At 38.8% G+C, this 13,555-nt stretch overlaps 1 protein-coding gene across 1 annotated transcript in view; it reads left to right on the top strand.

Annotated features, from left to right (window-relative positions):
* Positions 1 to 13,555, top strand: part of KCNU1 (potassium calcium-activated channel subfamily U member 1) — a 135,606-nt gene that overhangs the window by 15,274 nt on the left and 106,777 nt on the right. Inside the window, exons 3-9 of the mRNA XM_039242568.1 lie at positions 1,384 to 1,445; positions 2,534 to 2,624; positions 3,970 to 4,081; positions 5,026 to 5,101; positions 6,558 to 6,633; positions 10,645 to 10,815; positions 11,944 to 12,035. Coding sequence (XP_039098499.1) covers positions 1,384 to 1,445; positions 2,534 to 2,624; positions 3,970 to 4,081; positions 5,026 to 5,101; positions 6,558 to 6,633; positions 10,645 to 10,815; positions 11,944 to 12,035 — 680 coding nt within the window. The remainder of the gene's footprint in view (positions 1 to 1,383; positions 1,446 to 2,533; positions 2,625 to 3,969; positions 4,082 to 5,025; positions 5,102 to 6,557; positions 6,634 to 10,644; positions 10,816 to 11,943; positions 12,036 to 13,555) is intronic.

Raw genomic sequence — 13,555 nt, 5'->3', positions numbered from 1 at the left:
TACACAATGGAATATTACTGCAGTATAAAAAGGAGACCCTTAGTGATTAAGTATTATCCAGTCTGCAATGCTTCTGCCCCTTCCCCTTGCATTTCTGATCCCCTTTATTTTGTTAAACTTTATTTTCTGAGCATGTGACTTGTAACATACCGTGTAAGATACAGATTAGTTATCTTTATTTATTGTCTAGACTCTAAGATCCATAAAGGCAGGGATCTTTGTACATGTTGTTCACTGATAGATCCTAATCATCAGAATGATATTTGGGTCAAGATAGGTACTAAAAAAAATACTTGCTAAATTTTAATTTGAGTTGAATTGGTATCTCCAAAGAGCAATGCAAGTAAATATTAAACACCTTCCCTTACAGACCCCCAGGGTGAGAGCATAGTGATCTAACAGCAGTCAAGTCCAGCATTTCCTTTTCTAAACTCTCTTTTCTGTTCATTCTCTGACACTGACCTACAATTCTGGAGAGGCTGGAGGTAGCTTAGTCAGTGAGCAATTGAAAACAAAAACTCAAAAGGTGTTCATAGAGAGGAGTTTGACCTCTTTTCCAGTACAAGTTACCTGCCTGAGGAACACCTGAGCTTCAAGGGAGTAAAGCTTTTACTTGTAACTAAAATTCAGTTTACTGTTAGTATTATTAATAATATAATGGACTGAACATAAAAAAAAGAGACTGGGAAACTAGAAATGATTGGAGGAATGTTTGGTTACCTAAAGTTGACCTGAAAAGTCATAGAGGCTGCAAAAGATTTCATCCAAATGCTTTGAGGATTTGGAAGGGGAAAACTTCTGGTAACATTCTACCAGCTCTACTCTTTTGATAAACTGGGCACATTGGCATGTTAAATACACTCATATTCTTTTCCTCATTTACAGCACGTTCCCTCCTTTCAAAATCCTGACTGTCCTTTTAGATGGACAAATTGGGACTGTTTCTTCTACAGTATCACAGACAATTCAAGTCCAGAGTTTATATCTAATAACTCTCATTTCCAGCATGTAATAAAGTGCATAACACATTTAAAGCACTTAATAAATGTTTGATGAATGAAGAAATGCATACATGATAGGACTTCATAAAGCTTTATGAGCAGTAGGGGGGACAAACTTTATCCTAAAGTATATAAGAATGAAAATTGCATAAGTAAAATGGGTGGGTACATGTCATTTATTGAATACCTAGTAAAGGTCCAGTAAGTTTCTCTTGAGTGAAAGAATGAATGAATGCATGCATGCTAACATAAATGAATGTGTGAAAGATGGCTGCATACATAGGCAAGGTTCAAAGAGTAAACACAATTTTGTTGGCTTGTTTATTCATCTATATATAAATAAAATGATTTGTAATTTGGTTCTTGTTTTTTGTTTTTCCAGGTGATCCTTGTATTTGTCCTTAGCATTGGGTCTCTTATAATCTATTTCATCAACTCTTCCGAGTGAGTAAAATCCCCAGTCATCCTTGTCTTCCATGTCATTAGGTTGCCAGCTAATTTGGAATTTTCTGTCAGGAATAATGTTTAATATGCTTTCAGACATATACACTTACAAATTCATTTAAAAAAATGTAAGTGTTCCCTTCTCCCCATGAAGCACTAAATCCAGTTTTACCAGAAAAATTCATGAATTTCCCCTGTATCCTGTTATCATGCATTGCTAGGGGCTGTGGTGCTGTACACTTGTCTATTTTAGAGTCTCTGAGACTAGACACCTCCAGTGGTGGTCTCCACCCTTGGACCACTCATGAGGGTGTTCTGTGTCTTTGGAACCCTTAAGTGTTGAAACAGAATTTTTATGGTTGTTTCAGGGTTTCTCATAGGTTTCAAACAACTCTGCATGGTTTTGAAGAAAGGAACATGATAGATCTCGGCTGGGTCAAAGGAGCAAGTTATTGTCTGCTCTTCTCTGAAGCCATTCTCATCTTCTATACCCAAGTTAGAATGGTTTTTTGGATACAACCCAATCTAATCTGAACTCCACGCTAGTCAGCTGGGAATTACACTGGATATCCAGCTGAAGTAAAATGGGGATTACAGGGCCACAAGTCAGGCAATTTTAGAAATCCTAGGGAAATTAGTCCTATTTCCTTTGTGAGCTCCTTACTGATCTTTTAGGAAGTTCTCTTTAAATTTGGGTTCATATCAGTCCATTTGACTTAGTGTAGCTTTGTATGAGAAGGGTACAGAAGTCAAAATGCCCTGGTCGGGTAGATGGTTTTGCAAACCACGCAGAGCCACATAATCTCTGCGTATCTGAATCCTCATTGATAAAACAGAAATAGAAACTGTATGAAAGGAAGAACAGGTAATTGTCCTGTTATTTTCAGCTCCACATGCATTCCAGTTGCTTTGTTTGTGCATACTTTTCCTCCCAAGAGAAAAGCAATTTCCTTAAAATGTGAACTTAAGTGTCTTGGATTAACCATTCATAGTGAATAAATAGAACATTGCTGACTCTTTATTTGGTCTTATATAGTCAGAACTTTTAAAATGCACATCTGTATAAATTGTTCTTATTTCTTTTCCAGCCCTGTTGGAAGCTGTTCTTCATATGAAGACAAAACCATCCCTATTGATTTGATTTTCAATGTGTTCTTTAGTTTCTATTTTGGATTGAGAGTAAGTATCTATGGAAAATGGGAAGAAACAAATGAACACAACAGGTGCAATGTAAAGAGGTCTGTATGTGCCCTAGTTGTACAATCTGCCTCTGTTTTCAAGCTCTACCACTAGAGAGTGGGTGCCCTAACCTGTCCAATGTATAAAGATGTATGAAAACTCTCTCCCTTGCACTTGAAACTGTATCTAGGCCAAAAATTCCAGTGCAAGTGAAAATGATTCCTTTTGATACCCCATCACACTGTCCTCCATATTGGCTTCCCAGCCCACTGGCGATAAAGCTTTACTAATAATCACAAGCTAGGGAACCTGAGTAGCAGCCTCTGAAATATCATTGGCTCCACTGATTCCACCACTGGGACATGTGCCTGTAACTGTACAAAATACTTTATACCTTTGTTTCATTTCTGTTACACTCATTTTTTAAGTAGTTCTCTCATTCCATGGGAATTTATTGAGGATCCATTGTCGACCTAGATTTCAGTTTATTTATCCATCGCATGTTTATAGGAGACTGTAGACACACACACACACATCTATATTTTTATCACCTTCCTTTAAAACTTAACTCTGACAACAGTGACCATCAAAATCTTTCTATAGTAATTTCTCCCTCTGTAAATGCTTGCTTTCTTAATCTAAACAGGAAAGCTCATTGACACAGATCTTGGCCAGCCAAACTTCTAGATAGTTGTGCTTGTTCCATTAAGGGCCATTCTAAATCATGTATCTTCATTGTTCACAAATAGGAGGCTTTATCTATATAATTCTATATATCAGAAAGCTCTAGGAGCATCAGTAAGTTCAAAGTGTTTATTATGAAGTATAAGTGTTAAGATCTGGTGAGTAAAATGGGTTCATGTTCATTTACTGAACACCCACTAAAGGAAGTCTTTTTTAAAAAAAATTTAAAGTTTACTTATTTATTTTGAGAGAGAGAGGGAGAGAGAGGGAGAAGGGGAGGGGCAGAGAGAAAGGGAGAAAGAGAATCCCAAGTAGGCTTCATGCTGTCAGCTCAGAGCCTGATACACGGCTTGAACTCACAAACTATGAGATCATGTCCTGAGCCGAAACCCAAGAGTCAGATGCTTAACCAACTAAGCCACCTAGGCACCCCTAAAGGTACAGTCTTTATATAAATATATATGTATCTACATATCTATACTAATGTATAATTCAAATATATAGCTGTCTGAATATACATATGTGTGTATATATGTGTATGTGATTGAATGAGATCACAGCTTCAGTTGATGAGTGAGATGAATGAATAAAGCCACTGGTATGTTCAGTTTTAAATTCTTGAGGGTAACAGAATGTGGAGTCTTTTGTTTCCATTTCATAGTTTGTGGCAGCGGATGACAAGATCAAGTTTTGGTTGGAGATGAATTCAATGGTAGACATCTTTACCATTCCACCAACCTTTATTTCTTATTATTTGAAGAGTAACTGGCTAGGTAAGTGCATGGTGGGAATCAGGTGCAGTCTTTCAAAAAAAAAAAAAGAATTTTCCACACTCATAAGTATCCTTTATTTCCATTTTTTAACTGGCTTAAATGCCATTTAAAAAAATTCACTATGATTATATGGTTTTGTAATACATTTTCAAAACCTATTATTGTTTTTAACCTCAGTGCTGATGAACAGTAGGTGATGGGGGTTGTTTATTGTTTATGGACTGGCTCATCCACTGTCCAAGAGGCAAGGTTCAGACACCCCATCCCCCTGCAGCACCTGTACGCTGGAATCCCACATGGACTGGAAGAGATGAAAAGCCTCCCTTGGTCTCTCAAAGCAATAAATCATCCTAACCAGGCTGGCTGTGACATGTTAGAGATCTATCTAATTGCTTACTTTGTCTTTAAGGTGGATGTATGGACAGTGCACGGGCATTAGGTGGCTCTTACCAGTTTTTATGGAATTTTATATTATTATTTATTGCCTATCAAATACTCCTTCCTGTTGCAATTATTAAACTACATGAAGTAAAACATTGTGCGAAAACTGAGGAGCAGACCATAGAGATTCTATAGTCAGGAGTTTAAGTGGTTTATGACTAAGCTACTGTCTCTTCTAAAGAGGAATTCTATAGGGTGAAATGTGAGTAGTGCTTATATGTGAGGCCTGCTCCCGCATGCTTTATATGATTACCTCAACAGCCCTGTGGGGTAGGTACTTATCATTCCCATTTTGTAGATGAGGAACTAGAGAAGTGAAGGGAATTGCTTTAGCTTACAACAGCTGTTCAGTGTCAGGGCCATAATCTGAGCTAGAGCTCCTGCCCTTAAACCTGTGACCTCGCTCTGTATGTGAGTATCTCAGGGAGAGAAAGAAGGTAAGTAGTCCTGATTGCGTTATAACCCCGACCTTTGGCGGATTTGTCCTTTTGATTGCTTTGTAGGTTTAAGGTTCTTAAGAGCTTTGCGGTTGCTAGAGCTCCCTCAAATCCTGCAAATTCTCCAAGCCATCAGGACCAGGTAAATTCTTGCAAATTCTCCCAGCCATCAGCACCAGGTAAACACTAGCCCTGCCCTAACTCCTGCTAACTTGCTGGTTTGGATTAGGCAATTCAGAATGTAAATTGAACCTTCACCTCTTTTCCCATCAGAATTTCAGTGTAAACCCCACGAAATCCCTTAGCTCCCAAGATACTATTCGTCCCCTTACTCCTGCTGTATTAATATCACATGCTGGCTAGGAAGTTTACAATCATTCAAAAGAGTCTGTTTTGTAGAGCTACAGTGTGTAAGTCCATTTAGACTTGAATTCTGCCTCCCCCTCCAAAAAAATAAAAAATAAAAGTAAGTCAGAGGTTCTACATACTTGCTGTCATGAATAACATCTCTTCCATCTCAGAATGTAAGACAGTTCCTCTGACCATGAGGCACCCAGTAGCTGCAGGGAAATTGCTTACAAAAATGTAGCCGCCTAGGGGCGCCTAGGTGGTTCAGTCAGTTAAGCGTCTGACTTTGGCTCAGCTCATGATCTTACAGCTCATGGGTTTGAGCCCCGCATTGGGCTCTGTGCTGACAGATTAGAGCCTAGAGCCTGGTTTGGATTCTGTATCTTTCTCTCTCTCTGCCCCTCCCTTGCTCATGCTCTGTCTCTCTCAAAAATAAACATAAAAAAATTTTTTTTAAAATGCAGCTGCCTAAATGTCTCCAAAGGGAAAAAAAATTGCAAACTACATTTGAGTAGCAATACTCCTAAAGTTTTATGCAGTTTGGCTTAATGTTACCCACTGAAAATCTTCATGCCTCTACATTATCCCTACAAACATCAAATTTTATAGGCCAGGTGATTTTGCTGCTAGGCATTCACATGTTATGGAGCTGTCGGGATTAGGAAGAGCTGTTCTTGTGTAACAGGTGACCCTACCTGAAAAGCACAGAGATTTCATCTAAACTCTAGAACTTCACTTAGAATACAGGAGCTTGTCCAGTCCTCGTCACTCAAAGAGCCTAGTATGAGTTTAGTGAGACATTTCTGTGATCTACTCAAAATTCCATTTCGCAAGCCCATTTTCTGGATTCCCAGGACACCGCACTTTGTGCTGTTACCTTAGACAATGTGGCAATCGACTAAATTTAGTTTATGATGACACACGTATATTTGTAAAAACAATATATCAGGCTAGTGGATATCATGGCAAAGTATAAAATCTTTGAACAAGCCTGTGTGACTGGGTATGTCCAAAGCTGGGCACCTCAGACTCTCATGTGTATGTGAATCAAGAGAGGGTCCTACCACAATGCAGATAAGTAGATCAGGGGTAGGGGGGTGGGATCCTGCATTTCTAATAATGCTCCCAGGTAAATGCATCATTGTTTTTGGTCCATGAGCCACACTTCAGATAGCCCCATTTTAGAGGACAGAGTACTGTGTTGTTCTGGAATCTGTCCAAACCCAACAACTCTTTATTTCTTCCTCTAGCAATTCAGTGAAGTTTTCCAAACTGTTATCCATAGTCCTCAGTACATGGTTCACTGCTGCAGGATTCATTCACCTGGTAAGCATCTCCTCAAACTCTCACATGTTGCTCATCAGCACGAACATCTTTTCTTTAAAAAAATGCAAGCAAACCTTCTGAACTCCTGTCTCTCTCACAGTAACCAGTGTGGCAGTTTATCTTTTTACTTCCCCTTTCTTGGTCTCCTGCACTCCCATATTTTCCACAAATATGTGTTTCCCACTCTCAAGGTATCTTATGTTCCTTCTTTCACCTTTCAAAACTTGCTCTTAAGAAAGGATCTAATAAGCTTACACTTCTAAAGTATAAGCAGTAGGTGCACCTTATTGTTGTATCTTCATGGGGGGGGGGTGTCTCAGCATTAAAAAAAAGAAAGTCAAAGAAATGAAAGCAATGAGAGATTTTCACACTTATGAAGCAGGAGAGTTGTGGGAGAGGAATTGCTAAGTTGCAAAGGGGAGCTTTGGGGCTTTCTCAGTTCTCCTGAAATCTGTCTGCATATATAGCTGCCTCCTTTGCCTGTAGGAGAGTCTCATTCTTTTTCTTTTTTTAAGTTTATTTATGAGAGAGAGAGAAAGCATGAGTGGGGAAGGGACAGGGAGAGAGAGAGAGACAGACAGAATCCAAAGCTGGCTCCAGGCTCTGAGCTGTCAGCACAGACCCTGATGTGGGGCTTGAACTCAGGAGCCATGAGATCATGACCTGAGCCAAAGTTGGACACTTAGCCAACTGAGCCACCCAGGGGCCCTAAGGCTTGTTCTTATCCCACATAATCTGAGTTATAATAAATGGATTTTAACAATAAGGAACAAAATCTTGGACTTTATTGCTTGAGGACAGTTGAGGAGCAGTCATTAAAAATGCAGAAATTAGAGTAGCATGTTGAAAGCAGAGGTCTTGGAGAAAAGGAAACAAAACAAAAAGCACAGCAGGAGCCTTTTTCACTTGAGTCCTCCTCTCAAAATTAATTAAAGCTTTAACAGTAAAACAGAAAAAGAGTTTTAAAATTAACATCTTCAGCTGATTAAGAAAAATGCCAAACACCAAATGCAAACCATGATACGAACCTTCAAGAAATCTGGAACCAGCCACATCCCTCCTCCGTCCTCAAGTAGGAGAGAAATTTCCCTGAAAGAAGATCACAGCAGTACGAGTGGATCCTTGGATCTAGAGGATTGCACCTGGGTGCATGGGCCCGCCATGGGAGCAGCAATCATCAGTGTCTCTCTGGAGACCTGTTGGCCATCGCAGAATGGTAGGCAAGAGAGTGCTCAAGGAGAAACGTTTTTGTCTCCAATAGCAGTTCCCAGTGAAGGGCTCTTAGTCTGACTGTGGCCTATAGACCTATTTTGTTTGACCTAATTATGTTTGTATTTTCTGTTCTAATTTTTTATTACTTTCTAACTTTTATGGAGAGCTCGCATAAAATCCCAGATTTCTGGATTCTTTGGGAAAACACAAAGTTTTGGCAATCCTGTCTCTGAAGGCTACTACCAGTCCTAGTTGTAGATTCGATGCTCCCTGTTAATAGCGTGTGCTCTCGAGTCGGACATGGTCTCAGCCAGGCTCACTTGAATCAAAGTCTCTTACTTAACTCTTCTAAGCATGTGAACATGTCACTTGTTAGTCACCCAGGTGAGGAGACCTCTCAGTGAGGATGCATGCAGAGGAAGAAAGGAAAACCACCAAATGGCTTGTGACTTAAGAGGATCCACTGTGAGTCACCCTAACATCTGGAATGTTGAAAGCCTGGAAGAACTATATCCCATAGCAAGGAAAATGATAGATTTGCTTGGGAGGATATTTGAAATGACAAACCGAAACAAAAGCTATAATTGTCCCAACTCACCATCTTCACATAATTACTGGCCTTCATCTAAAAGCTGATACCATCAAAAGGTGAGTATTGACCAGAAATTACCAAGAAGGGGCCTATGCTTAAATTCTGCCAAAAATAACAAGGGGGTATGGTAGAGACAAGAAAGACATCAACATAACAGCAGTTATTTAACATAACACTTATAAGAACAATAATTACAAGATATTGTGTCCAAGGAAGTGGAGAAGAAAAAAAAATCCATATTTGAGAAAAAATGCAAATAAAAGATTTTAAAAACTATAAATATTAATTCAAACAAAATACATAAGGTTTTAAGTAAAAGATTATTGAACAGTAGCAGGAGTTGGAAAAGAGGCTGAAAGACATCAGAGAAAGAGAAGAATGATATCAGAGGAACAAATATTATAGAGCTGACAGTGACATTAGAAGAAACCAAAATGTAATCACATGTGACACAAACATGCTGAGGAGCATAGTGGACATGATTGCAGCAACATGACACGGAAAAGAACAAAGGCATTTCAGCAATGTCAACTGAACATACTCTAAAATTAGTGTTCCTGCAGCAAAGGACACAACAAATGACACCAGGAAAAGGTGCCAAAATAAAGTCTTGAATCTGTGGGTTAAAGGGTATATACCATGCCCCAGGGTTGCGGGATTCTTTAGCTCAATACCCGGGGAACCTTGTCTTGCCACTTTGAAGAATGAAGAAGAGAACACAGAATAAAATGAGCAGCAGGCAACAGTTTTTATTAAAAAGTAAGAATAGCAGAAGGATAATACAAAAGCTCTCTTAGAAGATAAGGGGCCTCTGAAAGTGAATACCCCTGACTATAGGCAAGGGACTTTATTTTACAGGGTTTTGGTCCATTCCTTTTTCTTTTTTCCCTTTGTTTCTTTTAGATTCTTTTTTTTTATTGGCCTGATAACTGTAAAGGCAGACTTGTTTATTCCTGAGGGGAACCTGGGGAAGGAGTAGGTAGTGCTTGTTACATTCTTAAGGAGAACTTTGTGCCTGTGAGGGAGTTTTTCTCATGGTCAGGCCCGAGAGAGTTTTTTCTGAGGGAGTTTCTCTTATGGTTAGATGTTCCCAGTATTCTTTTAAAATACATGGTTTGCTCATTCTCAGGGACCATCAAGCCCTAGCTTCTCCCTGTCTGCCTACTGAATCCTATCTTTCCCTATCCTACAAGGAAAAATGACATAAATTATTTATTCCAACCATATGATGGATAAGGAGAGAATCCAAACAGAATCAAGCAAAGTCTATAGAAGGGGGAGAAATGAAACTAGTCTCAGATTTCTTGTCAGTGTCAATCAGTATGAGAAGGTGACTAGGGTCTGCAAAGTTTGTGTAGAAGTAGAAGCTCTCCTGTCATTTAAATATGCAAGAAAAAATAACACCCATGAGTCCCTCTTAAAAACATATCTTGAGGGGCTCCTGGGTGGCTCAGTTGGTCAAGTGTCTGACTCTTGGTTTCAGCTCTGGTCATGATCTGTGGTTCATGTGATCAAGCCCCACATCGGGCTCTGTGCTGGCAATGTGGAGTCGGCTTGGGATTCTCTCTCTCTCTCTCTCTCTCCCTCTCTCTCTGCCCCTCCCCTGCTTGTATAATTTCTTAAAATGTGAAGACTTAGGGAGAAGTCAGACGAAACATTATTCACGGGTTTTTTTAATCACTGAAAATATTTTTTTGGCAGGGGGTGGTGGTGGGAAATAATGTGGAAAATTTGTTTATTTGCTTTTCCTTAGACACTAGCCTTCATGGCCTTGAGCTCATTGAAATGAAGTGCTCATACAAATTAATTCCTTTTTAATAGTAATCCTGAGCTAGCGGTAAATAAGAATAAATAATAATTGCTCAATCTGAGAACCTGGCTTCTCTGAGTCTCATGGCTCTAGAATGCAATGATTTGACCAAATGAAAGGATAGTGATATGGGCAGCCAGTCCCCCTGAGGAGCTCTCCAAATGTGGGCCCAAGCTGCATGCTCCTTCAGAGTTCAGCAGTAATCACAATGAAGGAAAACAAGACTGCACAATTTCTACCCACGCTTTGCAAACCCATTAACATGAGCTAGGAGTCATTAATCCTTCATTTGGATTGAATTACTAAGTGAGATTAATCCAATGTTTTGCTTATTCTATATGAACGTTCCCTTGGATTCCATTCAGTGACCTTTCCTGAATCTCCTCTCTTTGAACAGGTGGAAAATTCTGGTGATCCTTGGCTCAGAGGTAGAAATTCACAGAATATATCATATTTTGAATCTATTTACCTGATCATGGCAACAACGTCAACTGTTGGCTTTGGAGATGTGGTAGCCAAGACATCCCTAGGACGGACCTTCATCATGTTTTTCACCTTGGGGAGTTTGGTGAAGAATATTTTTAATATCTTTGAATACACCTACATAAACTCAAAACATGTAGTTAATGGTGATAAGTAAAGCAATACAGGTTTGAGAGTGAATGTTGTATTATTCAGAGCAAGTGTCAAATGAAAATGGAAAGATATTTAGATCTCATGTTTTCCAAACTGCCATCCTCTGGAGCACGTGATTCAGTTGCTTGATTGCCAAAGATGAGGATGTCAAAGGAGAGCAGACTTTATTTACTAACCTCTACATTGAATTGAGCAATCCTAGATTCCTTAACCTTTTGCCCATCAGACTAAAGTCTTTCTTCCAAAGAGGAAGGGCTTTTGAGATTTGATCTGAATGAGCCCAAATGAGTAACTCTCTCTGAACTAGCATTTTACTGCAGATGTGTGGACATCTTTGCTTGGTTCAGGAGTGTGTCATGGACAAAGGGAACCTTTTTCTCTTCTAGTGACTTTAATTTCAGTTCCTTAAAAACCAGTAACAGAGTTCCCCCTCCAACGTTCTGATATTCCCCTGTCCATATTGTTACATACTCTCATTTCAGTCATTTCCCCTAAACCCCTCTCTGTGCCACATGCTTCATTTTTTTTCTAAGCCTCACATAGTATCACATCAGAAGAGTCAGAGGGGCAGTTAGACATGACTAGAGGACAAAAGAGGCAGGGAGGTTGCCTCACCACTTGTCTTTTCTTTCATAATTTTGAATGCTGCAAAGCATTTTATTTGATTTAAACCAAATCCAAAGGTTGAAGGAAGAAAAATGGCCTGCCTTCTGAAATACATTTCACAGATAAGAGACAGTTTTAGACACCTTCTTTATCTTTTGTAATCTCAGAATTTTGGAATGTCCTTGAAAATAATGAGATCGAGGGACACCTGGGTGGCTCAGTCTGTTAAGCATCCAGCTTCGACTCAGGTCATGATCTCATAGTTTGTGGGTTTGAACTCTGTATCGGCCTCTATGCTGACAGCTCAGACAGAGCCTGGAGTCTGCTTCAGATTCTGTGTCTCCCTCTCTCTGCCCCTCCTCTGCTCATGCCCAGTCTCTCTCTCTCTCTCAGAAACAAATAAACATTTTAAAAAAATAATGAAATCTAACATTTTATTTGCTGATAATTTTAGATCCTATTTGCGAACTATATCCCTGAAATGGTGGAAATTTTTGTTAACAAGAGGAAATATACCAATTCCTATGAGGTGGTCAAAGGGAAGAGGTAAGTAGCTTTCAAGTATAATTTCTGCAGTTTGAGAAATTCTACTAGTCACATATCTCTTTCTAAATGCCTATTGCTTAGCCTAAGTGAATATATCGGCAAGAACCTTTATTTGCTGATGAGGGAAGTGCTAAAATAAATACTTACATAAGAAGATATTTGGTATTTGATGAAAACAACTATGTAGACGCTGGTAAGAGCAGTAAATCAACTAAAATGACAGATAATATTGTCATTTCCTGTCAAATATTAACTGTGGCAATATTACTGCATCCCTTATCACTGTGCTCTTACCATCTATTAATTGATTTTAATCATGTGGTTAGCTTATGGCTAATTTCGCGCAATGGATCAAATTAAAGCCAAGTTCAAATTTAAAATAATTACTTCCAACTCTGTGGTCTTAGCCAAAATTCTCCTACCACCATAGGGGGGCTCATTCACAGGCAGAGGTTTGGTGGAGTAAAGAGCAATTTCCACATCTTCTACAATACTCCATAGATCACCTGTTCTGTCCATGTCACAGCCACCTGTTCCAAGAGGAAAACGGAGTTTGGAGTATTTTACTGTATTTCTCGGTGATGTGTTATTTCTGTATCCACTATGGTCTGCACATCTAAGAAGGAGAGAATGAATTGGAGATCTTAACTTTGCAGTGACTCTTTTTTAGTCTCTATCTGCTGTAGAGGGAAGAGGTACAGTGGAGATAAACTCCCTTTGGAGTGGTCTCTTAGCACAATTGGATGAAAACCAAGACTTAGGAGTCTGAAGAGGAAAGTAAAACAAATAAACAAACAAACAAATAAATAATAAAAAGTAATAATATGAATGAAAAATAAATATTGAAAACCGTGAAATGAGTTAGATAAGCCAAAGTCTTACACAGTTCATCACAAGAAAGGGATGCGGGAACACACGCCAAGGTAGCACAAAGGTCTGGAAATTTTAAGGTCAGGTTAGGCTACATGTATGCTTTTAGTTTCCTTAAATGAGTAATGGAGGGAAAAATAACTTTTTTAAATGCATTAAACCTAAGGAAATTGATAGCTGTTTTTCACCATAAAAGTTAAGAGATTTTTACACCAGTCCTTGATGTCTGTCCATTGGACTCACTTTTTTTAGCTACTAGATAATTTTCAGTGTGGAAGTTGAACAAAAATAACCTAGAATGTGCCACCACCTCTGCCACATATGGACTATGAAAAAATCAGTGAACCATTCTGAACCTCTGCTGTTCCTTTGAAAAAGACTAGATCGGCTAATCAGGAATCGAGTGAAAGAAAGCAAGTGAAGTAACACATGTGCAAGTCTATTATCAGTTATAATAACTGAAAAATCTAGTGATTACAATGGTTATTATTGTATTTCTAAAAATCTATGTGTAATTCAAATGTTTGAATTCATACTCAACATGGAATGAATGAGAGACTACAGAAATATGATGTTTCTTTTCTCTATTTGAGATGCAATCTTCAATGTTACTATTTTTTAAATCTGGGTAATTCAAATACCAGATTGAT

This window comes from Hyaena hyaena, unplaced genomic scaffold (genome assembly GCF_003009895.1).
Source record: "Hyaena hyaena isolate Hyena2069 unplaced genomic scaffold, ASM300989v1 scaffold_215, whole genome shotgun sequence".
Lineage (NCBI taxonomy): Eukaryota > Metazoa > Chordata > Mammalia > Carnivora > Hyaenidae > Hyaena > Hyaena hyaena.
The sequence above is the reverse complement of the archived record's forward strand: the minus strand, read 5'-3'. Positions and strand labels throughout refer to the sequence as shown.